We start from the raw sequence: 27041 nt of genomic DNA, 5'->3' as shown, positions 1-27041 counted from the left end.
CTAAAATATTGATTAAAAAAAAAAACTATATAGACAAATCACAAAAACATGATGTAAAAAATTCAATAAAAAATAGAAAATATAGAAATATGTATATATGAAATAAAGAAATGGAATAAAGTATGAATAAAAACGTGAATGTTGTCTAAATAATAATAAAATAACACATGCATTGTGACTTGGAAAATCTATAAATAAGAATTGTTGGAAGAGTAAAAAAATAAAATAAAATAAAAGTACAGCCACAAAACTTTATATTCACTTGACTCTCTAATACTGGGACTGTCTATTCCATTTCTATTTTCTCTACTCATTTTCTTTCTATTAGTTGAAAAAAAAAAAACACGATCATTTGTTGACATACTTTATTTTTATTTAAAAAAAAAAATAGAACCTCTAACATTATGAATTGTTTTTATATTATTTATTAGTAAAAAAAAAAAACACTGTAGCTACATGAAAGTTTAAATATCTATTAAAACAACAAAATTACATTAACTAAAATGAAAAAGTATAAAAATAAAACTAACTCAAAATATTAATAAACTATAATAGGGAATAAGTGATAGTAAAATAACACTCATGCAGTGTAACTTTATAAGTCTGTAATAAATGTATGTAAAAAAAATAAAATAAAACAATAGACATATTTTTTTAAATACAAAAATTACTACAATAAATTAAAGCTAAGAAAATATAAAAAAGTTAATTCCAAATGGTAATAAAAACTGGATGTATAAATGATACTAAATTAACTCAATAAATAATTGTCTATAAATAATTCATGTTTGAAAGTAAAAATAAAAAATAATATTTTAAATTAATCACAAAACTAGACATTTAAAATGTTAACCAAAATTAAAATGAAGTCAGAAAATATACAAATAAAAAATTATTTAATCGTTTACTAAACTTTATATCCCAACTTTTCAGCTTCTGACTTGACTGGTATCTGTCATACACTATATCCCTAATGTTTGACAAGAAGTTTTTGTATTTCTTTCCCAAAGTGATTAATATAATTTGGTGAGATGAAGTGAAATGATGTCCCTGTGTCTCCGGTCAGGCCTGTATGGTGGAGAACGAGTGTGAGGACCCCAGTCAGGAGACCATCACCTTCCTGTACAAGTTCATCAGAGGCGCGTGTCCCAAGAGTTACGGCTTCAACGCGGCTCGCCTGGCGAACATCCCGGAGGAAGTCATCCAGTCCGGCCATAAGAAGGCCCGCGAGTTTGAGAGGAGCACCGTGTCTCTCCGCATATTCAAGTGAGTGACCTTACCATCTTGCATCATATGTTCACATGAGCAGAATCTGATGCATTTTTGTTGCAGTTGTTTTTATGAAAATGTCACCATGCAAAATTCTTAATGCAGGGTTTCTGTACGGACTTAAAAAGGTTAATTTGCTCATCCTTAAATCAAGGCCTTAAATAGTCCTAAACCAGAAAATAATTTGATAATTTCATGCATTGCAAAAAAAGAGAATATCTTGTGCATTATTTGTCGTTTTCCAGTACTAAATTTAAATCAAGATGCATTTACTTGAGATGCAAAATAAAGACAAGATTTAAAGTTTTCTAAAAAGAAACTGAACAAAATGAAGTGCGTTTATGCCCGAAACATTCTTACTTCACTTTAGTGTTCAATTTCTATGCATCCCCTTCCATTTGTTTTTCCAGGTCTTTTAAAATATTCTTCATATTTTCTTGGAAATTTTTTCTTGAAGTCTTAAAAAGTCTTATATTTATCTGTACAGAACCTGCAAAACCCCTTTAATGGCTCTAAAAACAGATCAAAATTAATCAAATTAATTAAATGTGATTATTAAACTTGATTTAATTACATAAATCTGAGCGCTGCACATTTCAAGTCCTGTATTATGCACAACAGTTTTTTTTCTTCTGTTTATTAAATGCATCTGACATCTAATTAAATGTTGTAAATAGAAATCAATCTATATTTACTAAATAAATAGTTTGAAGCAGAAATGAAAATGGAAAAAAAGCACACATTTGGTATGCATATGCATTATATAAATTTGCTTGTAAAAATATCTCATTCATATGAGGAAAAACTAATTATGGGATCATAATTGTATATAAAGCAAGGCTTTTAAGTCGACTGGAGTTATGGCTGCCTAAAATGCGGCTTTGCCATCAAACAAAAGTGTCCGATATTAAAACTAAATAATAGTTTAGATTAAGTGAACAGAAATGCATTCCCAGACCTGTTAAGTGTGAAAATCTCTATAATGCAAGTAGATCCTGTACTAATTTATTTCCAATGTTGTCATTTGTTCAACAGGAAGTTGTGCTCGTTCGCTGAAGACCCCAGCTCCGACCGCGAGCGGTTCACAACACTGCTTCAGATGATCAGCGGCCTGTGATGGAAAACGGGTTTTCTTTTTTTTTTTTTTTTTAAGTTCTTCTCTCTTCACCGTTCCACCAGTTACTCTGTTGTCACATAGAAAGCAATCACTCACTACTGAAATGATCTAATAAAGTTTATTTTTAAAAATGTAACACGTTCCTCTTTGACTAGGAAATTAAACTTTTGATTAATTACTAACAGCTACATAATGGTTATTGAGTACTTCACAATATATTAAGTCTAGATGTCATGGAACATGCATACAATTCAGGCTGTATGAGAACCCACGGTCACCAAATACATGGAGAAAAACACAAAAAAAGCTGTACAGATATTCATCAGAGCTTCAAATCAGCACGAAGCCTCTTAAAATCTCCAGCAATGTCACTTCAGCTTGCGGCCAATCAGGGTGAGGGGGCGGGGCTAATCATTTAAATCGCTTCCACATCACTTTCACACTGCTGGAGAATACTTAGTGTTTCTCTTTCTTTTCCCTCGAATCTCTTTCACAGAAAGAACATACATCCTGCGACATGAGAACAAATACAGCAATCTAAGGTATAAACAACCCCGAAATCAATATACTTAAAATAAAATAAAAAGACATTCAAGTACATTTAAGATTGGTGCTTGAAAATACAAAACTACATGAGAAAGCATTAAAATCAAACCCCAAGAACTCATCTTTTAAAAAAAACAAAAAAAAAAAACTGAAGTGCTGGGTCTTTTTTTTTCATACATATACAAGAGCGCGGTGACGGCTGCACGGGAAGCATCGAGTCTATACGCTCTGGGTCCGTTTGTCTCCTCATTTTCCATCCCGCGAATCCTGAGTCACCGCCGCCGTCCCAAGAGCAGCAGGAGAAACGGGATCCACGCCGAATCCACAGCAGAACGTCTGTTAAATAGAAGTGTTTCCTCTCTGCGTTTATGCAATGCTTTCTTTCTCCAAGAGTTTGTTTGAATTGAATTATTTCTAGCGTGTAATCTCTGGTCTGTGGGTTCAGTTGTGCTGCAGTGTGTTGGACTCTATGGGAGGCGCTGAATCGTACAGCGTGTCTGTGTCGTGCGTCGGCTCTCCAGCTAGTGTGCAAGGGTTCGACAGAGTCCCTGCGCCACAGTCACAGAAAAACCTGCACACAAACACATTGTCACACACTGAAGATGCACAAAGTGTATATAGGGTTACAAAGGTCTTTAAGTCGCATCAGTCCAAAAATAAGCCATGACGAGGAAAAAAACATAAGTCACATTTATTTAGAACCAAGAACCAAGAGAAAACATTACCGTCTCCAGCCGCAAGAGGGCGCTCTGTGCTGTTTAGTGTTGAATACAGGAGCAGTGAGCAGCACAGAGCGCCCTCTCGTGGCTGTAGACGGTAATGTTTTCTCTTGGTTCAATATCAAATTAATTTTGATAAATAAGTCTGCTTTATTTATTATATATATGTATATATAAAATACAAATATCTATTTCTTTGAATACAGAAGTAAAAATATATTAAAGCCTAGTGTACCTTTGGATAAAAAAAAAAATAACTTTGCTTGTAAATGTCTCCTATTATCTCTTTATTTATAAATAAATACATTTTTATTTTCTAAAAGTTCTTTATGCACACTTGCATTTTTTAAATTTATAAATTATAATAACATTGTGACATTTGCATGACATTTTTCCTTCCAAACTGTCAATATTTTAATGCAAAAACATCTATAAATGCATTTTTTTTTTTTAAATTTGCATTTCTAAATGTACTTTACAAGTTATTTTGTACTTAATGTACGTATTAATGTAATTTTCCTCACACATTATTGCAAATTTGAGATGAAAACATGCTTAATTGTTCAAAAGAAATCCTAATGGTCCTATAAATAGGCCAGATAATTCTGGTTTTAGTAGTAAATGCAAAGCAGACTCCTAGTAAGACTGACCTGTCGTGTCTGATGAACTCCACGTCGTGCCCCTGATGGCACTTCTTGATGCAGTTCACACAGATGGCGTTGCGGTCTGTGGTGTTACAGGTGTGACACCTGCAGAGAAACAGAGGTGTGAGGAAACACCCGTCGAGGTCACACTGAGCTCTGATGCTTCTCAGGAGGAGCGTTACCTGTAAAAATCGTGCATTGGATAGCTGGTGTAACTGGAAATCTTGTACAGGCACTGACCTCTGCTCACCGCTTTCTCTATGGCATCCTGATTGTTCATGATTTTGTTGTCTGCGAAGGAGATTAAATGAGAGTAATGTTCATCTCAAGTCCACTGGATCATGAAGAGTGTGAAATGAAGAGGTTTCCACTTCACCTTTCATTGTGACGTTGACTCCAGACGCGAGAAACAAGCCACCGAAGCGGTTGTTGAAGATCTGATTGCCTTCTAATGTCGCCGTCGCATGATTCGTGATCTCAATACCTGCCGCAGATGGAGCTCAACAATTATTTGTCTATAATGAACATTTAGTATGCATCTCATATCTGTGATTCGATTAAAAAAAAGCAGCATTTTCAGAAATGGAAGTTGTACACAAATATATATATAGTAAATAAATATATAGTGCTGTCAGACGATTAATCGCATCCAAAATAAAAGTTTTTGTTTACATAATATATGTGTACTGTATTTGTGTGTGTGTGTGTATATATAAATATATATATATATATATATATATATATATAAAAAATTAAGTATATATTTTGTAAATATTTACATGTAAATAAATGTATTTATATTGTTATATATAAATATATTTAATAATTTTACATCTGTATATGTATTTTGATACATATTTTCTTTTTTATATTTCTTTATATATACATATATAAAATGACAAAGATAGAGAATTATGTGAGATTTAAAAAAGCATGTCCTTAAGTGTTAATAAACAGCACTGTGTCACGCTTAATCAATAAATATCAATGTATTAAACAAAAATGCACTGAAAATGTTAACTTTATCCATGTGCTTCCTGTTCACTTCCTGAAAGCATAATGTCATTATGATTTTTTTTTATAAACAGAATAAAGCATTTCAATAATTATTTATGATGCTAACAGCTCTGACACATAATCTAAAGAGTATGATATAAATGAATGTCCATTTATTTCCAGAAGACAGACATGCGAGAAATAATAAATGTTTCAAAATTAAATCAAGTTGGACTTTTGTTTAGAAAATGCCTATAATAACTAGTCAGAGCTGCATTAATGAAAAAAAAAGCGCATTAATGGGAAAAAACCCCGCACCAGCAGCAAAGCCGTCGAATATCCTGTTCTTGCGCAGCACAGGGTGACTGTTAGTACTGATGAGGACCCCGGCCTGAGCGTTCCTGAAGATATCGTTCTCCTCCAGCAAACCTACAACATCACAAAGCTCATCATGAAGCTGAAGCGCACAGAACAGAGAGCTCACATCAGAAGAGGAGCGTCACCTCGTCCTCCGTTGAAGATACAGATCCCTCCGTCCCTCCCGTCGTGGATCTTGTTTCTGCGGAGCGTGGGGTTGCTGTCGGTCTTGATCCAAACCCCGGCCATGGCGTTGTCAAAGATCTCGTTGTCTTCAATAAAACCTAGACCTGAGAAGAGATTCAGGGGACACTTATTTATCTGAAATATAGAAACATGAGCCTTTATATCAAGCAATGACGGAAATATTACCTGAATTGTAAACAAGGATTCCTCCGTTCTGTCCACCCCAGATCTTATTCCGCCTAATTTTGGGATTGCTGCCAGTTCTACAAAAAAATACCAAACTAAAATATCAATTTTATGTCACTTTTTTTAATTTTTTTATTGGAAAGTCATATTGTAACTCCACAAGTCTGTGGCTGCTCGATTAACTAGAAACATCATGCATTTATTCACCTTTTAAAATAAACTCCTCTTTGAAATAAATCATTTTATAAAAAAAAAAGAAAAGAAAAAAAGAATAATTTAATTTAAATACATAAAATATTAATTTAAAAATAATTAAGTTACAATTATTTATAAATTAATTTAATAGTAATATAAAAATACTAAAATTTAATGGAAAATAACTAAGAAAGATAGATTATGTTGCATTAAACTGAACTAAAAAAAAAACTTAAAAATAAACATTGTGTAATTAATAATAATAATAATAATAATAATAATAAATAATTTAAAATAAAATAATTCAATATAAAATAGTAAATATAACAATTTTATTAAAATAAAACAAAATAATATTATTAAATATTATTCTAATAAAAATTAAATTAAATAAAACTAAAAAAGGAAATAAATTATTATTATTAAATAAATTAGATTGTTGTAATGCAATTCCACGACCAAAAAAATTTAAACTGAAAATAAATGCACGTATCGCCCAATGCTCAAGTCACGGACCTGATCTGAACTCCAGAGTACATGTGGTTATAGATGTCGTTGTCTTCTAGCACTCCGTGACCGTTATCATAGAAATAAACGCCCACCTGTGAACAAACACACATTTACAAAATCACTCCAAGAAGATTTAGACGTACAGTCAGGTACACATATACTTGGAGACTGACACAATTTTTATTATTTTAGCTGCTGACCAAAACATATTCAAGTTAGTAATATAATGAATGTGGTCTGAAAGTGCACTCTGAGCTTTAATTTGAGGGTATTCTCATCACAATTTACAGGAAAGGTGAAGGAAAAACAGCTCTTTAATATGCAATCTTTTCAAAACCTTCTTTTTATCATTTAGTATTGTTTATAGTGATACTCCAAACTGGATTTTTGGAGGGTGCAGGGTACAAATGAAGCCACTTTACAGGTCGAAAGAAACATTAATGTGTACGTTTTAAGTCATTTGCAAAATGATGGAAACTTTTTTCATTGAATATCCCTTGCTTTTACAGGATATTATTAAAAGACAATGCATTAATCTTGTCATTTAAGTATCATCTGGTAGACAAATAATGCAACATCTTTCATATGTATATCCTAACTGCTTATAAAGCATGGGAATTAGTTTAATCACTTTATATAATAACCATTAAGTCCCATATAAAGCTATTAAAGCACAAGTGAAAATGAAGCAGGATAAAAACTGATGAAAGTAACTGAATAACTTATTAATATGGTGCATAATAAGAATATAATCTGAGAGTAAACTGTACAGGCCACCAACACATTAAATGTGTTGTGTTTAACAGCTTTCTCCAAAAAGCACTGTGATTTTCTCAATATTTAGATTTCTTTGCACCCTCAGATTCCAGATTTTCAAATAGTTGTATCTCAGACAAATATTGTCCTCCTAACAAACCATACATCGATGGAGAGATGATTTATTCAGCTTTCAAATGGTGTACACATCTCAATTTAAACAAATATTGACCCTTATGACTGGTTTCGTGGTCCAGGGTCACAATTAATAATCTTAGCATTTCACAGCGTGAGTTTGATTGATTGTTTTGCCTTGCAAAAAAGAAAAAAAATTATAATAAATTATATCAGGTTTTTTAAAATGTTTTAAAATAAGTCTGGCTTAACTCTTCAAAAGAGCTGGTATTTCACAGTGTTATATTAATAATGTCAATAAAACACAAATGCATTGATTTATTTTATCTCATATTCATTTAAAAATAGCAGCTTTTTTTGCCATAGGAACCCTTAAAGGGGTGGTGGATTGCCATTTCACTTTTTAAACATTAGTTGGTGTGTAACGTTGCTGTTTGAGCATAAATGATATCTGCAAAGTTACAACGCTGAACATTCAATGGAAACAGAGATGTTGATTCTTTTTTTAAAGAAAGTTTGTTTGATGCCTACAATTACGACTTGTAGGGACTACATTGAGGTACTTCCTGGTTTGGTGACATCACAAACCCTGAAATCTACATAAACCCCGCCCTCGGGAGCATGCAACAAAGGGGGCGAGGCTATGTTGCGTGGCTCTTCCACCTGAGCACATGCAAATATTTCCTTTAATGGTAAGGGGGCGTGACGTTTCCAGACATCATGTGATAAGCAGTTAACAAATCACAATACACTGGGCCAAGCTAACCAATCTGAGCCCATTGCGTATTTAGGAGGGAGTAGTATCATAGAAACAGAAGTTAACTTTTTTTTTTTTAAATAAGCATGAACACATTACACTGCCCCCAATAAACACAATCAAACCTAGAAAAAAATCAATCAACCACCCTTTTAAGCAGACCATTTGTTGATAAAAGGATTACATATTTTGTATCACTGTATAAAGCAGAGCATTAGGCCTACAGATCCACCACGGCTTCCCATTAGATAAGCGGTCTTCTGCCATGCCGAGCTGTTTTTCCCAAAAGCTGTCTCTCCTACCAAAACGGCACACTGACTGCCGCTGTTGCTTTAAGTCATCACGCAAAGATACCATGTGATGTTATTGGTCAGGCATCGACCAATCAAGTGGCTTCATTCCCACCCAAGCCCCACCCCCGGTTCTGCTCTCTCCCATCTGCATTTACAAGTGCGTCTTGCTACAGATGTCCGTCATTTTATTTTTTTGCGTGAATGTCATTTTACACATTTGTAACTAATAATCTGCGACTCCAGTTCAATTTTGAATGTCTGTGTGTGCAAATTGAAAGACTCATTTACAAATGTGAATATTAATGTGTCAAGTTCTCACATTCAAATCAACAAGCTCTCGGGTTTTGCAACCGGTTTCCGTTCATAAAAGGGACACCTCTCAATCTCTGCATTAGACCATAAGTGCACAGAGCGTGCATGTGTTGAATCAGGTCACACAGAGCGAGGGAAGTGAAGCACACGCACCTGTTTTCCGCTGTGTATCCTGTTTCTGCGCAGAACAGGTGTGCTGCCCGTGGTCACCCACACACCGGCCAACGTGTTACTGTACACCTCGTTCTCCTCGATCACTCCCTGACCCTTCTCATGCTGCAACACACCACAGAGAGACGAGACAATCAGTCTACAGTGCTTTAGTAAGCAGTCTGGTTGATTAGAACAGGGCTGGGAATTAACATGCACCACAATTTCAAGATACTGGGGCAAAACATAAATCAATTATGACTGTTGCGGTCAGATTTATCATAAACAACAAATTGCATGCATGATGTAAAAACATGCAGTGTAATCAGCTTTTCCGATTATAATATGAGTTTTTGCAAAAGCAGATTAGTCAATAATATAAATATAATAAACTAAATCTAAAATAAAAATAAATAATAATGATCATCTCAAATAAATAAAGATAACAATTAATAATAATAAATGCATAAATACATAATATTGACAAACTAATAAATAATATAAATCTAAAAACAAAACACATTTTATTGCATTAAAAATACATAAAATACAAAAATATTTGTTATTTATAAACTGGAAAAATGCACACAGAAGTTAATGAATTTGGGTGTTTCAATAATGAGGTACTTTCTTTGCTTGCTTTCATTATATTATTTATTACAGATTTGTAAAAAAGTTTTTAATCCTACAAAGATAACCTATGTGAAGTCTTGCTTTCTAATGCATAAAAAGTGCATGGTTCAATAAGCATGACATAAGAAAAAACAGATACTATAAATAAAGTAATTATAAAAATTGCTCATACAAAAAGGTAGAAATATACTCTATTACTTCAAATATACAAATATATGACATACAATACTTTGAAAAATGTTGGTAACCAAAACAAACCAAACCAAGTTTCCATAAAAGGAAAAAAATTATACTATGGAAGTCAATGGCTACCGGCAACTGTTTGGTCACCAACATTCTTCAAAATATCTTCTTTTGTGTTCAAGAGATGAAAAAAAAACCTCATAGAGATTTGGAACAACCTGAAGGTAAGTAAATGATGACAATTTTCATTTTTGGCTGAACTAATTCTTTAATTTCTGACCTTGTACTAAAACACGGCTGGTAGATATTTTTGTGTTCACTCACCACATAAATGCCTCCATGCTGTCCGTCGTGGATCTTGTTGTGCCGGACGATCGGGCAGCTGTTGGTCCGAATCTGGATTCCAGCTAAAGCATTGCCATAGATGTCGTTCCCTTCAACGAGTCCTCGGCCGTCGCCGAATATGTAAACACCACCCTGGTTGCCATTGAATATGGCGTTACCCCTGTGATTGATCAGAAGAGGGGTTATAACGGAGCATAAACAGTACAGATCTCACAGTGTGATATGATTAGACGTGTGTTTATGGACGAGTCTCTCACCTGATCGTGGGGTCACTGTTTGAGGTAATCCACACGCCCGCAAAGTTGTTTGCATAGATCTTGTTCTCGATGAACTGGCCTCGGCCCTTCTCGTGCACGTAGATGCCACCCGTCTGTCCGTGATGGATCTCGCAGCGCACCACCGTAGGGTTAGCATACGCCTTCACCTCGAAACCTGCTATCCGGTTCCTGTGGATGCTGCAGCTCTCGAAGTAGCCCTGCAGAGGGAGCCAGAGAGTCACCAAACACACACTCACTAGTTCACTAGTCTTTATCACTCGAGTTTGAGTCAAGTCTCCAGTCTTTGGTCATGAGTCAGAGTCATTTAACTCGCTAAAAAAATCCTCATGTGTTGAAATCTTCCTACAAAGCTGTTTTATAGGCTAGAGACAAAATATAAGACCTATGATCTTTTTTTTTCTTTTTTTTTAAAGAGGTGTTAAGATGCAAGATACATCCAGCTTGTTACTTATATGTATTAATCCATCGCCATGTTCAAAACTGTTTTTCTGTAACCAGATTCTATAATAAAGGTCCTATCTATCATGACGCATAAGAAAATGTGACTCAGATATTACAAAACCATAGAAATGTATATATATATATTTTTTATAAGTCAAGGGTATTTCATTAAACTTGCAAGAGGCACGGCCTCTATGTTTTCTTCCAAGCAGAGGTATGGACAAAAAATACAATTAAATACATACATTATTTTAACATGTATTGTATTTTTACATTTAGATACATGCGAGGCCATGTGACAAAAAATACGGTTTCTGTTCAGGCTTTTCCCCATGATATCTATATGCCTTTTGATTATCAGTTATATAAGGATTAAGTTGCTTTTAAAATAATTCTCGAGTCATTTTCCTCAAATCGAGGAAATATATATATCATCTCATATATATATATATATATATATATATATTTTTTTTTTTTTTAAATGAATTGTAATTATAATTAGCCTAATTATAAATATCCCCCATTTCCCTCTTTCTTATAAAAGGCAGTCTGTGGATGTTTAAAGCGAAGGAACGCAACCGTTAACACTCTTAACGTAACCCCTATCTGACAAAGTGACGGAGAGGTTTGTACCATGCCGTGGTCAAACGTGAACACCCCGACGTCTCTGCCGTGATGGATGTGGTTTCGTCTGATGATGGGGTTGCCATGGTTTTTCACCCAAATCCCTGCTAGAGCATTATTGGAGATCTCATTGTCTTCGTAAATGCCCTGCAGAAGCAACACACAGAGAGAGCGGCTGCTAAACACTGCAATTCATCAACCACAGACACCAATCTGAGGGGGTATTCCAGACAGAGCTCCACTTTACCTGAGCGTGGTCTGTGATATAGAGCCCCACGTTCTCACAGTCACTGATGTTACAGTGTTTGATGGTGGGGGACGCTCCCTGGCCGCTCACACACACTGCAGAGCCCACTGCAGGACGACAACACACCTCCGTCAGCATCACACAAGCCAAGGGAGATTCAAAATCTCAAAATGAACATTATGTGTGGTCATACGCACAAAGAACAATTTACGCATGTTTAATCAGGAAACACAGCTAAAAAGCAGGACACTGCAATGCAAAAGCATGTTCTGTGTGAACCAGCCCTTGGGGTTAAAGGAAGGCTCTATGAAATCAGTTTAATTTTAACACAAATTCAGTTTTTTGCATTGTAATTTTATGGATTCTATTTATTCCATTTGAATTTTTCTGTTTTCCATTTTAATGGTTAATTAAATTGTAGTTATTACAAAGCATGTCTAATTAACAGAAACCATAAAATGTACACAATCATACAACAATTTTTTTAAAACCTAACACATTTTGTGTTTCCTGTTTTAATTAATTCATATAATTAGTTGTATTCATAAAACATTTTTTTTTTTAATAATAGAGCCCTATTATTTTTTTCTGGATTTATGATTTAATAGAAACTTATTATCTGTGGTAAACAAAAGAATGCATCACATTTTAATTTAATATTTTGAAAAGTAATCAAATTATAAAATGTAACAATTCCTTGTAATTTTTTTTTTTTGCAAAAAGTTATTTTCTACTGTACAATTATTTATATTTATATATATATATATATATATATATATATATATATATATATATATATATATATATATATATATATATATATATATATATATATATATATATATATATATATATATACACACACACACACACACACACACACACACACAAAGACACACTAGTTGATAAAGTGCACAGCCTTACTTTTGTAACATTTTTACAATTTTACATTTTTGTAACAAATTTTCCAAATTTTGTAACATTCTGCATTATGTAGTTAATTTCCTACCTAATACAGTAAAATAATACAGTAAAATCCCTAAACACAAGTATGAGCAACAGAAATGTTGATCATACACTTCTGAACTCACCACTGAGCAGTTCAACAAACATGCAATATATAAATGAAGGAAAAGCAACAGATTTGGAGGGAAAAGAGAGAAGCTGTGGTCACCTGTGCAGGTGCTGCGGATGATGCAGTGGTCAATGATGGGGCTGCAGTTGACGGTGATCTCCAGACAGTGATGAGCGTTGTGATGTTGAGCTGATTTGTCATCAGGATTGAACTGCAATAAAAACCCATTATATACACATCACACGCAAATCTACCTAAAAAGAGTTGTGCATGAAAGAATGCATCCAGGAATTTCATTTTAGGTGTCCTCTTCCTTTAACCTTCTTGGCGTATGAAGAAACTCACCTTTATTGTCATATATCCTACAAACGCGTCCTCGGACCCCTCCATGAACACAAACGTCGAATCTCTAGTGTTCTCGATGATGACTTTATCCGCTACTTTCCCCGGAGCTGCAAAAGCAGATGTACGATTAATATTTAGGTTAGACAGGAGAAAGTCTCTACATTTATTAGAAAAACATTCAACAGTTTCAAGTCCGAAAGATTTGCATTAAATTAAAAAATTACAATTAAAACAAAATGTTACAAAAGATTTTCAAATAAATGCTGTTCCTTTGAACTTTCTATTTATTGAAAAGAATCCTGAAAAAATGTTTCCACAAAAATATTCAACACTGATAATGATTAGTAATGTTTCTTGAGCAACATATTACATTTCCAAAGGGCATGACACTGAAGACTGGAGGAATGATGCTGAAAATTCAGCTTTGATCACAGGAATAAATTACATTTCACAATATATTAAAATAGAAAACAGTTGTTTTAAATTGTAATAATATTTAGCAATTTTAACAGTTTTATAATCAAATAAATGAGTGAGCAGAACAGACATTTTAAAATATCATACCAACCCCAAACCTCTGAATGGTCCTTTATGTAAATACTGACATGGCTAAAGACTCATATGTGTACTCATACCAGCGCCAATCATTGTGATGGGCGACTCGATGTAGATCCATTCATCTGTGTAGATCCCAGAATGGACAAATATCAAACCGTCAAAGTGTGCTTCCTGAACCCCTCCCAGAGCGTCTTCAATGGTGTCATAATACTGAGAGAGAGAAAAAACGAAAAGTGAAAGCAGGATTACATAACAGATCACTGCCACTGGTCTCTTAATAAGGGTCAAGACCAATTTAAAGCTGTTATTAGCATATTAGTGTTGCATATTACACTGAGTTTGTGCTACAGAAAGGAATAGGACGTGGGTTGTTACTTTAAAAAAAAATGTGCATGGTTTTTGCCTTGTGAGTAACAAAAAAAATCCTACAGATATGCATTAAAAGAGGGACTTCAATTATATCTAGACACTGAAGAGTCTAGGAAAATGTAATTAATGGGCAACCAAAAAAAACTAAAAAGTGAACAATTCTAGTTAATTTACTAAATGTCATCACCATTTTATATATGATACAATCCATTTCTGTTTATAATTACTGAATGAGCCATACATATAATGCATCTATAGATGATCTAGGACTTACCAGCATGTTTTCTCGTCCCTTATATCTGGCCGGGTTGCTGTAGAAATGTTCTGCGAAGCCGGGCTTCACGTGAGCGCCTTTATACTGCAAACACAAAGGACACGGATCCATCAGTCCGTGTTTCTTCAGAAATATGCGCTCATAATGAAACTCCCTGATGAACTCCCTAATCATCACATTCCCCCACCATCTGTCCTCTTTCAGATTCAGGGGGAAAAGACTAAATCTCTCATTCTTAGACATGCATTGTTTTAATATTGAGGAAAAACAGAAACAGTCTGTTTATTTCCAAAAGAGAGCGTTGTTAAATAATACTAAATTATGACTGTTTTCAGCCCAAGCCCTATTATGAAATGAACGAGAGGAGCAGTACCAGTTGCTGAAAGCTCTCTTTCCAGGGATTGGGCTGTTCATGCTCTTCTGGGTTGATCTGGTGAAACTTCCCAGACTCGGGGTGCATCATGGGACGCGTGTACTCAAAAACCTCCATGTAGAGTCTCTTCCTGCAGACCGGATGAGAATAAAGATCAGTGACCCTTACAAAACACCATTCTGACAGTATTAGATATCATTACCCTGCTACTGAATGATTACCATATTCATGCACCATGGTAGACTATACATAAATATATATATATTTAAAAACAGTGCCAATGTAAAATGAAACAACTTTGTGATATTTATTTGGCTATTAAACACATTTAGAGCTACTAGGTTTTGTTAATTTCCATGAATCCGTTTAAACTGTCTGATTCAATGCATTGATTCAAAACTGTGATTCACTGATTTGTTCGAGTGTGTGGGTTTATTGACAAATATACAAATACTTTTTTATTATTATTATTTGCCTATTACACTGCATTTTCAAGCCATCCTTTTCAATCCCATATAAAAATGTAACAACAGATGCATTTATAAAAACTCTTGATTTGAAGCTTCAGAGTTGCTAAATGATTCACTTCAATGAATCAGTTCAAACTGTGCGATTCAATGAACTGGCTAAAAACTGTGATTCAATTATTTATTTGAGTCACTGAGTGAAGAAATATTGCTTGAAGTAGATAACTAGATAAATACTACTTTTATTTCCAATATATTCTTTATATTAGACTGTATCCTGTATTTATTTACAAAGCCTCTGGTTCATTTACATGAAATCAATTCAACCAATTAAAATTATGATTTATCTGTATAAATCTGATCAAAAAAAGTCTATATGAGGAATTATGATTGCATTGATTAAATTATTGAAGCAGATTCTGTTTGTACTAATGCATATCAATTAAAATATATAAAATCGACTTCCTTTGGATAAATGTTTCTGCTAAATGCATGAATGTAAAATGATTCAATCTTCTTCCTTGTACTCATCTTCAAACATGGAAACCATGCCTTGATCATATTTTTACTTTAACTTCTTTGTGTTTTGCATTAAACATTTTTAATATTTATGCCTGGTCAAGAAAACACAAAAAAATACATAAAAAACATGCATTTTAGTCCTACCAGAGGATGGGGTCATTGGCCAGTTCACTAAAGCGTTTGCACACACAGGCCGCTCGACACAGGTCCTGCTCCAACAGATAGGAGAAGATCTTCAGGACCACCTCGTCTGGAAGCTTCACCTGCAGATACTGCTCCGCTGGGGTGACTGGAGCACAAGAGAGGCGGCGTGAATGAAAAATCATCTGAAGCTGATATCACCACATGTCAGGTGTCTGATGTGCATTACCAGGCAGATCATGTGACTTTCCCGAAACTCTGGCACGTTTTGCCCGATGCCCAAAGTTTTCTGTTGTCGACGTGGAAGCACCCTTTGAACAAGAAGAGATATTCAACCTCACACGCAGAAGATTATCTCTCTTTATCTCATGCATGAAGGGCTACATGACTTTTGCAATGTGGAAAAAACAGACAGAATTGCAGAATTTACAAATTAACAAATAGCTCTGAGTGAATAAATCAAAGTAGGGTTGTGTAATGAAAAAAATGGAATAAAAAAAAATAAAATTGGGTAACATTAAATATTTATTTTGCTTTAAAGCTGCTGTTTTTCTTTCAGTCTGAATTAGTATCGCTTCCTAAACTGTTCATCTAACGTTTAGCAGTATTTACGCACCTCCATGTTGGTTTTAGTCGGACAAGCTGTTCTCTTCGGTAACAGAGATTTTCTTCGAAGTTGGTACGGACTATTTTGAGCGCCTTGACCAGATTCTTCTGCAACCATCTCGGCAGGAACTTCCTCATCTGAAAAAGAAAATTAAATATAATTTAGAAAAATACCTTTACATTTGACATCAACACCAAAGGTCAGATCGGATAAGTGAGAATTAATCCACTTAAAAGCACTTTATTCTGTTTATGGGAAGAACAGCTCGGTTCTTTGATGGACAGAACAATAATTGCAGATATTTCCGGACAGAAGCATGAACTTATGTTTTATTAAGTATGCAAAATTAGGATAAGAGCATCCCAGAAACAAAGCATTAAGGGTGGGAATCAAAATGAATCACCATCTGATTCTAAAAATTAATTAATCTATTTATTTATAAATGAGTTTACTGACTTTGAATCTAAAATGTATGTATTTTTATTAAATTACATAAATTTAAAGATAATTATAAATGAATAATAAATCAAAACCATTAAAGAGCTTACCAATTTAGAATATACATTTTATTAGAAAAAAATTTAAATCATAAAATAAGTACTTTAAAAATAATTACAAATTAATAAAAACATTAATGAGTTTATCGATTTACAATATCAAATTTATTTGTGCATTTTTATTCAATTGCTTCTATTTTTTTATATAAATAATTACAAATTAAAACTAAATCAAAGCCATGGCAAGTTAATAATCGCTAACTAAATATAGCTTCAAAACATGCAAGTAAAAAGGGGAACAAAGAAACAAACAAAAAGTGCTTTAAGTATCTGAAAACTTTCCAGCCAAACACAATGAGGGTTTTTTATTTATTCTATAAATTACCATTAAAACAGAATATTTACATTACATTTTGCATCATAAAATTATTTATTAAAATTAAAATAAAATCAGTGAAGACAGAATCATGATGCATCAGAGAATCAGTTTTTGTCTCATCCCAAGTCTCCATTTTCTCAACCAATAAACAGCCTAGTCAACATACTTTTCACACTTAGAAGTGTGCAAACTGATGTTTAACTAACTTTTCACACAATACCAAGCACAATGGTCACATACGTCCAAAATCCCAAAGACTGTTCCACACATCAAGAACAACCTCAAGACTTTGTCATTAGAAATAATGAAAAACAGCTTGTACCCTACTCAACCAATTCCCAGGGTCTTGCCTCAACGCTCCAGAACCTTCTTCCTCTGTACTTCAACTCATCTAAATCACCATATGGTGGATGCATAATCAATATTCACATAATTGATTTACCTCTCAAGTTTTCCCTGTAATCAGACATCTACAGTGTCAGTGAAAGTCAGCTCAAACAAGCGACTTCAATAACTCAGGCCCAATGACAGAGAAAGAACACCGCAGTAAAAGGCTCGGATCAGCAAAAGGTGGAACAACTTGGACTTCCGAGTTTAACGGCGTACTGAAATCTCATCAAGGCACCGAACGACACGCTTGTCAGGCGGCAGTGAATCAGCTGGGTAGGAAACACACGGCTGATCTCCTCAGCAGCTGCGGCAAACAGAGCAGCTGACGCCGGGACACAGGGTCAAAGGAGGCAGAGGGTGAATGGGGCGGCCGTGACACCCATCCGGGGTGAATTAGCCTTGTGGCATCCCTTTGAAAAACAGGCCTGAAACGTGAGACGGAGCCGCCCCGCTGCCGCAGCCCAAACACAGAGCGTGTTTCCTCTCCAGACTTCAAACAGAAACACTAGATTCATTTCAGAGAAGGCTGATAGAACATCAACAGAGTTCACTCAGAAACTGTTAACAGTGGACACCACATCTACTTACTAAAATGAACATGAGCTAAATATTTCTTGGTCTGAATGGCGCAAATCAGGGTTATTATAGTTAACTAAAACTAAAACCATGAAAATAAACAAATCATAATTATTTGGGTTTATTTTACCATTTATATTTCATTTTATCCTAATTTATATTTTATTTCATGTAGTTGCCGAGCCAACATTTCTCATTTTCTTTTAGTTGAACTTATTATAGTTAACCCCCAAAAAACTAAAAAATTATTTAAATATTTATTCATTAATTTATTCCATTTTAATTAATATTTTATTTCAGGTAGTTGTCAAGCCAATATTTCTCTTTTTTTTTTTATTTAACTTGAAATGTCAAAATGACTAAAACTGAAATAAAATTAAACCATAGACATATATATATAAAAAAAAAAAAAAGAAAAATGGTAAAAGAACAAAATTACCTTTACATTTTTTTTTTAATCAAATCAGAAAATCTAAAATAACTACAAATTAAAACAAATTTATATATATATATATATTATACTTACACACACACATATATATATCAGGGTTTCCGTTGTCCGGTAATTGCCGGACATTGGCCGGAAAAAAAATGAAATGTCCGACAAAATTAAATCTCTCCGGTCAAATTGTCCGAATAAAATTGCCTAATAATCCCGCCCCCACTAACACAATCTGAATTTGAGAATAAGCCTAAAATGTATAAAGCAAAAATACACCAAACTTTGGCTATGTTATGAAGGAACAGGCTCGTTTGAAAGTTATTAAACATTATTACATGGCTTGGTTGAATTCCAATGTGGAATGCGGTCTGTTATTTCTTGATATCAGACCGCTGCGAAGCACTAGGGGCGCCAGGATTTTGATTGTAGGTGGGCCTCCAGAAAACTGGATGGGCCAGTTAAAATAAGCCAAAAAAAAAATAAATAAATAAATAAAAACGGGTTCCCCTTTCAGCTCCGTTTCAGCGCTTTTCTGGGCACTGAGGACAGTGACTCAGTAGCCTACCTGAATTTAATGTGTAATTAGCGTAGGTAAAAAAATAATTCGTTTTAAATTGTTAAAAAGACATTTCAAGCTTTCTTAAGATATATTTCATGTCTGTGAGGCCTACGCTGAGTTTCGTTAAATAAGGGTGAGATGCACTCCAGTTCACTAGCAATGCAAGTGGCCGCGAGGGCGCCTGCATGATTAGGCCTGTCGTCTGCTATATTTGCTTCTTATGTATTGGTTGATAAAAAAAATTATTAAAATTAAGATACAATTTATACAAAACGAAATTCACTTCAAAAAAGTATTTCTACTAAACAAAACTTAATTAAGTGGTCAAAATCATGTCTGACCCGCTCCATGTCTCTCGATATTGCGCATCTTATCTTACTCGTGCGGTTCACTTTTCATAATCAACATAAATTAAAAAACAACATTATAATATTTTAACAAATATTAAACTAAATAAGCTTATTTAATGTCTACAACATGTATAGTAGACCTAGAATCTCTATTTGTACAAATTGCTGCACATTCATTTCATTCTGAATTTTGCACACATAAGTTGAAAGGCATTTGTTTGTGCATGCATGTAAAACATATCTGCTAATAATTATGATAATTATGCGTGCATTTATGAATTATTATCTTAATCTATCAACAAGGACGAAACATATGCTTTGTTTGTTCAGAATGGAATGGATCGCAAATAGATCCGAATGAAGAAATGAACCATAGTAGAAAATGTTTTTTTTCCCGTCTATTTGAAAGTTAGGCTAATAAACATGTTGCATTCGGCGGCCTGATTATGTCATTTTTTACGTTACATAGCCTGCCTCCAGTTTTCCTCACCTTGACTAATTAAGAGGAGATACTTGACCGGCATATCATCAAAATGTCCGGAAGTGACCGGCACCATTTTTTTCTAGCGGAAACTCTGATATATATATATATATATACACACATATTGATAAAATCTTAATGATAATAAAATAACCGGCTCAAAAAGATGTGAAGATGTATTTCACACTTAAATGGCAACTTGTGCTGCCTTCTTGGTTAAAAAAATTTAATAAAACTGCATTGATGACCAAACTTTATGCTAACGGATCAGAAGACAACATATCTTATATTTGCTAATGCAACCGCACATCAGGGATGATAACTATAATGATAAAGTTTTAAAGGGGTCATATTTCAATATTTCCTTTCTCTTTTCAGGTGACAATCTACATAAATACAGTTAGGAAAACTGAAACATTAAAAACATCCACACTAATGAGCAAATAACTATTATTAAATGTATTACCACTCCTAAAACAACAACAACAGACCAAAAAGTTCACAGAAAACGTAATGTATTGCACAAGTCGTGTGGATAATTGAATTATTATTCAGGGTCTGACATGTGACCGTCCACTTTCAGTGCATGAGAAAACACAACACCAAAGTCAGAAAGTCAAACGTTTTGGTGCAAGATGAGGGTGAGAAAAAGCTGATTTTTGTGCAAACTAGTCCTTTAATTGTCCAACAGCTGAGGAGAAAAGGCTCTGTAATTGATGGGGTCTCATCTGATAATACACTTACTTGCAACAATACAGTACTGCAGTGATATTTTCGACGATCATTGCTATGGAAACCCTCCCCATCGGATGGAGGTCACATACAGGACAGCATCTCTCCATTTATATCACATATTTTGTAAGATTTAAGTCAAATGAAACTGCACTAAACTGATATTGCAATGGATATTAAATACAGATTTGAGCTTAAATGCATCAAAAAAAAAAGAGAACATGGAGTAACAAAAGGTTTTATGATGTTGAAAAGCAAGATGTTCGCTGATCAGTCGTGCACAGTGACAGCAGGAACAATTGAAGACATTAAAGAGGTTTATTTCAACACCGTGTTGAATAGCTTGATGAACACAGCAGTGCAACAGAAGCGACGCCATATGGCTCACATCCAGATGAACAAAACAGCTCACTGCTGAAGGCTTTTGGCATCTCTTCATGTTTCCTTCAAGTCTTGAAACACACAAAATGAGGTTTGCCTGAACTGAAAGTGAAACTAACTGCTGTTATGCAGAGATTGGAAGCAAAACATCTAACAGTAATCAAATCAAATGGATACACTAACAAGGATTTCAGTCAAACTGCGTACGTTACAGTTTTTAACCATGTTTTTGCTGAACCATTTGTTATAGACTTTCATCATTTCATTACATCAAAGCGTTCTAATACATGCACAAACTAGTAATCGTATGGTTTTGTCCACGCTTTGTTTTCCATTAAAGCAAACTGCCAAATGACATCTCAACAGAAAAATGGGTTTAATTTATACAAATAGCAGTGTGCATGAAAGTACCTCATGCATGTAAGACATTATACCCAAATTCAAAAGTCACGGTCTGTAAAACTGCATTCAAGAGATGTTTTGTTCATGATACAGGTTAGTGTAACTTTACATGCATCCACGATCATACAGTCCAAAATCCACAACAACCCTAACAGGTTTACTTTACATCGCCACAAGAATGCATTTCTAATCTGCATTTAACACATTAAACAATCAGCTTCCAAAACTGTTATTAGCTTACAGATCCAGCAGTGATGTTTGTAACTCAATACACCGAGATGAGCGTCAGGGACAAAGGTTAGGATTGAGATACAAAGCCATTCGCTCAAATTTAGCCTCTCTGATATCAATAACAGTCTGACAGCTCAAATCTGTCGCTAATACACATGCAGTGTGGTTCAGTAAAAAACAGAACAGACACCACAAAAGACGATTAAATGATGTGTGTAAATACACAACAAATTGCATGCACTGGAAGCCCAGGTTCAGATAGATGCTTTTCTAAAGTGATATTAATACCCTTGTAAAACCGCTGATTTAAATGCATGTGATTCAAGAAGATCCCCCTAGTGTTGAAAATCATAGAGAAAAAAATCTAATAGCATCACTATTACCGCCGGACTCCACCGAACACATGCTCCGCTGTAACACGACACGCTCTTTATCACACGAAGCACGTTGTGAGAGGATGTGATTAATAAAGGTAGATTTCTAATCTGTAGGGCGTCTAGTTTACCTTCAGGTGAGAAGGAAGCCATTCTGCACGAGGATCATCGGTGAATGAGACACATCCTGCAAACGCAGCGCTGTTGCTCTGGTTTCACCGGGGGTTCTCCAGGGCTACTAGTCCAGTAACCACTACAAACACAGAGTCCCACCAACTAGTGCAACACAACAGACAGCACACTGTCTCCAGACAAACTCAGGAGATCCAGCCATTAAAAGACTGTTTCATTCTGTGCAAATGTTATTACTGATATTTAGATAAGTGACATATAAAGCACTGTCCTGCAGTGAGCATACAAAGCATCTAAAAGTAAATAAAACCATTTCTATCATTTGTTTATCATTCCCATGTAATATTCGGAATAATGAAATGTTGGAATGTGGAATGTTTTAAGAAAAAGTGATTCAAAATTATTTATATAATCAGTACACACACACACACACACACACACACTTACACAGACATAAGGACTATGTATTTATACACACACAAAAATTATGTCTTCTCATATAAATATAAACATTTTATTTGTGTATGTGTGTGTGTGCAAGAATAAATGTATTTAAAATAATATATTAATATTAACATGTATTACATACATTTAAATATATTTTTTATTGAACAATTACAGTATTTTATCTAATAATAATAATAATAATAACAATAATATAAAACTTTAGCTACCAAAAAAAAAGTGTAGTACCCTCAGATTTGATCATATTTGCATCAATTATTGTGCATAAAAAGTGCAAAAATGTGCACAGGTCATGGGATTAAATTAGATACATTTCACCAATTAGATTCTAATAAAATTTTTTTGCTGCTTTCAGCTATTTAAGCCACAATTTTCGCCCCATTTAAATCCATTCCTCCACAACCAGGAAGGAGAAAAAAAAGTGTAACCTTGTAAATCCCACTTAACCTACTGACTTAAAGAGCTTCTATCAAAGTCCATTTTCTTGAGACAGTCTCTCTCTCTGTGAATACGCCTGACAGCATGTTAAGCTTCACTAAATAGCTTTTAAACAATCTGTAAGGTCTGAATTACAATACTTGCTCACCCCATCTTTTATTAATATTCTTTTACAGCCACTAAGCTTCAAAAGCATACATGACCCCCTGCAGGACACACATGAGTAGATGCTGAATGGGGTTTAGATCAGATCAGCTGAAGGTATTTGACTTAATGAAGCTTGTGCTACAAACTAGAGCTGTACCGGTTCGTTACAGCAGCAGCTCATCAGCAATATTATAGGTTTGTGTGGAAAATTCAGTTATTGATAAACAGAATCACGTTCATGCATTTGGCAATTTTACACTGCATTCAAGGTTTACTTATCATTTGAAACATTTCTTATTTTATGCATTGTGAAATTTCTGTATTTATCCAAAAACAACCTGCACTGCATTTAATACATTTTATCAGTTCATGCATTTCAAGGGAATCGAACCCATGACTTTGGCATTGCAAGCAAAGCACCATGTTCTACTTTTTGAGCTACATTTACATTTAACAGACACTTTTATCCAAAGTAACGTGCAATACATTAAAGGTTTACATTTCATAATTTCATGCATTCCTTGAGAGAATTGAGCCTATAGCCTTAGCGTTGCAAGCACAATTCTCTACTGTTTGAGCTACATTCACATTGGTGTATTTGGAGGAGGCGTTTATCTAAAGTGACTTACATTGCAGTGAAGATTTACATTTCATTGGTTCATGCATTGATTCCCTGGGAATCGAACCCATGCTCTTGCTTTCTAGAGTAGAAACACAAAAGCCGACCACTGGGAAATAGAGGAAACATCTAACTAGAAGTTACCAAGCCCCTAGTGTGAACTTTACACCTCAATTTAAGCAAGAACACTACACCACACACACCCTCTCAGTTGTTGCTATCTCTCATTCCAATTCTGGCCCATCCTGTTTGAAAGCTTTGCAGTTTTGACCCAGTTTTCGGAAGAAACACACATTCCAGCTTATTTCCAAACATTCCCCTGCTGTGCCCCAGCGGAGCCGTTTAAATAAAGATATGTGCCAGACTCACCATTACACACCTCGTGAGAGTTACAGTAGCATCCCTGCCATTACTCAAAAACCCCAAAGGTGTGACACTGATGCAATAAACACTTCTGACAAAAATATCTCCATCCTGGACTATTATCACAACAGTAAATTCAGCTTTTAAAGATTTCCAGGAAGTATTATTCTGCACGGTAATGCACCTGCTGTTAAAAGATCTTTTGAAAATGACCTCAATGTTTTGGATTTCGGTTGTAAACTAAGGGAATTATGGGACATATTGAGCTACATTAAATCATGCAACCTATTGCAACCATTTTTTTTCTAGATTCTGCCAATGCCGAGGAAACACTTGATGAAACAGGAAAACAGAGAACGATCTAGGGCTCCACAATGAATCGAAATAAAACAGAAATCATAGTGCAATTATCAAATCACAAAGGCTGCAAAATAATTACTCAAGTATATGCACTGCATGTTTCAGACATTCCAAAAGTAATGATAACAAATAAAAAACAAAAACAAAAAACACACAAAAAAAATAATCACAATTGCTAAAGTTACCACACTACTTGTTATAACTATTAAATTACAAAAATACCTGTGCTACGTTTTTAAGAGTCAAATGTGGCACTGTGTTCTTTTACAAACTTTATGGTTAAATATTTTACAAATCAACCAATTAAGAAACCAATAAATATTAGTATTTTAAGTGTACAGTTATATGCTTCCATTTAAATGCTTAAAACTTTAAAAAAAAATTTAATTCAATAACGCAATACTAATATTTATTGTTCAATATTTTTTTAGTAATTGTTGTTATCTTATTATATATTAAATCACAACCTCCTTTAGAAAAATTAGACTGCAAATAGTTGTCACATTTTTTACAAAACACTGGCAATGCGGAGTAAACACTCGCTAAAATGGGAAAGCAATCTTTTCTATGAAATGACATCCACATCTAACTCAAAAATATAGCTTGGGTCCAACTCAGCACCTGCATGTAGACGGCTGTTTAAAGCATGTTTTCAATGCAACACCTGTCTCACGGCCTTGATTACAGAACATTCTCATAAGGTGACAGCAGCCATTCATTTACATTCCCAAAGCTGCTCTCTATGTCAAAAAACGAATTCCCATAGTAAAAATCTAAAACAAAACCTAAGAGCAGTGTGTTATTTGATAGAGCTCCTCTAAATAAAATATTGTAATGGAATCATAGCACTTTGGTGGTATCATACAGTAATACTACGGTACGTTTAATAAATAATAAGGTATTTATATGATACTCAAAAATACCATGCTGCTACCATGGTAAGCGTGCAAAAATCAGGTAATGCCATGGCGGAAGTCGCACTTACATAAAGCATCATGCTACTGGAATTGTTTTTAGACATATTGTGGTAGTACAAAAGGTTCTTGGAAATGTTGTATAACATGAACTTAAATACAATGGAATAAATCAAAGTACCATGGTAATATAATTTGACAATCGTTGCACCATGGTACTACTGTTGTATGTCCATCTAAGGGAAAGTATTACTATGGTACATGTCCAAAATAATTATTGTTGATTGGGTTTATAATAATGGTACTTAAATGTATTATATATATATATATTCACATAGCACTCCGAGGAACATTAAAAAATACCATAGTAAAGATATAATCTCAGTACTCACATTTTTTTTTAACATGTAATGACTGCAAATGTCCTAAATAAAGAGTTTAATACATAATATAATGAATAATGGTTGTGACGGTGGTATTTACTGAGGTTTGTGCTATATTTGGTTGGCTTAACGTTAGCTTTTGTGTTGCTAACAGCAGTTGCTAACCACTGTAAAACGCTGCCATTTCTCACGAATATCTCAATGTCGACGCAACTGTTTAGACTCATGACGCATTTAAAATCACGACTAGTTCGTTCTGGATTATACATTATCTAAATTTTCACGTTAAACTGGGTTTATAGTAGATAGGAGAGCAGATCAAACCTAGTTAAACAAAGCGCGGCCTGCGGGGCGATCAGAAGCCTCGGTGTTTCCTAGCGAATGAACATTAACACAAAAAACCTCAAAATACTACATCACGACACCAACGCTGCTGGAATCTGAACATGACGTGTAAAAAAGACAGAAAATACGAAACAAGCCCAGGTTGGTGTTTGTTAGGGATATATTCACCTCTTTCTGCGTTGTTTCTCTCCGGCGGCACCGGGCGCGGCCTCGACACTCGCCGGGGTCTGCGGCTCGTCGCTCGGACGGAGTTCATTTGACAGGTTTCTGGTGTAAACACACACCACTGCAGCCCTGTCCTCTGGATCCCTACACTGTGCTGAGCTCGGAAGATGTCAATAAACGCCTAAAGTTCATTGCACTAAGAATCTGCTTGGTCTGTGCTGCGAGGAAGCGCGTTTACTGTTCAGGAGGAGCCATTTACACACACACACTTACACACATTACACACACTTACACACACACAACCAC

The 27041-nt window shown here is 34.6% G+C and overlaps 2 protein-coding genes across 5 annotated transcripts in view; one reads left to right on the top strand and one right to left on the bottom strand.

Annotated features, from left to right (window-relative positions):
- Window positions 1-2522, top strand: part of msh6 (mutS homolog 6 (E. coli)) — a 12012-nt gene extending 9490 nt beyond the window's left edge. For both annotated transcript variants that reach the window (XM_052572141.1, XM_052572140.1), the window contains exons 9-10: window positions 1067-1266; window positions 2305-2522. In XM_052572141.1, the coding sequence (XP_052428101.1) occupies window positions 1067-1266; window positions 2305-2386 (282 nt within the window). In that variant the 3' untranslated portion in view covers window positions 2387-2522. The remainder of the gene's footprint in view (window positions 1-1066; window positions 1267-2304) is intronic.
- LOC127969983 (F-box only protein 11) lies at window positions 2491-27041 on the bottom strand. 3 transcript variants are annotated; one of them, XM_052572143.1, is made up of 22 exons: window positions 26739-27041; window positions 16620-16747; window positions 16233-16314; window positions 16007-16151; window positions 14874-15003; window positions 14501-14584; window positions 13935-14067; window positions 13300-13406; window positions 13054-13165; window positions 11880-11986; window positions 11642-11779; window positions 10547-10764; window positions 10269-10449; window positions 9132-9254; window positions 6732-6817; window positions 6021-6097; window positions 5795-5938; window positions 5610-5720; window positions 4672-4779; window positions 4478-4586; window positions 4302-4400; window positions 2491-3503 (listed from the first exon to the last, which is right to left on the bottom strand). In XM_052572143.1, the coding sequence occupies exons 1-22, from the start codon at window positions 26824-26826 to the stop codon at window positions 3374-3376; spliced, it is 2640 nt and encodes an 879-aa protein (XP_052428103.1). In that variant the 5' UTR covers window positions 26827-27041; the 3' UTR covers window positions 2491-3373. The 3 variants fall into 3 exon arrangements, 2 of the variants coding, with proteins under 2 accessions (XP_052428103.1, XP_052428102.1); XM_052572142.1 differs by having other exon boundaries at window positions 13929-14067; window positions 26739-27032; XR_008156459.1 differs by having other exon boundaries at window positions 3354-3503; window positions 4536-4586; window positions 13929-14067; window positions 26739-27033.

This window comes from Carassius gibelio, chromosome B13 (assembly GCF_023724105.1).
Source record: "Carassius gibelio isolate Cgi1373 ecotype wild population from Czech Republic chromosome B13, carGib1.2-hapl.c, whole genome shotgun sequence".
Classification (NCBI taxonomy): domain Eukaryota; kingdom Metazoa; phylum Chordata; class Actinopteri; order Cypriniformes; family Cyprinidae; genus Carassius; species Carassius gibelio.
The sequence above is the reverse complement of the archived record's forward strand: the minus strand, read 5'-3'. Positions and strand labels throughout refer to the sequence as shown.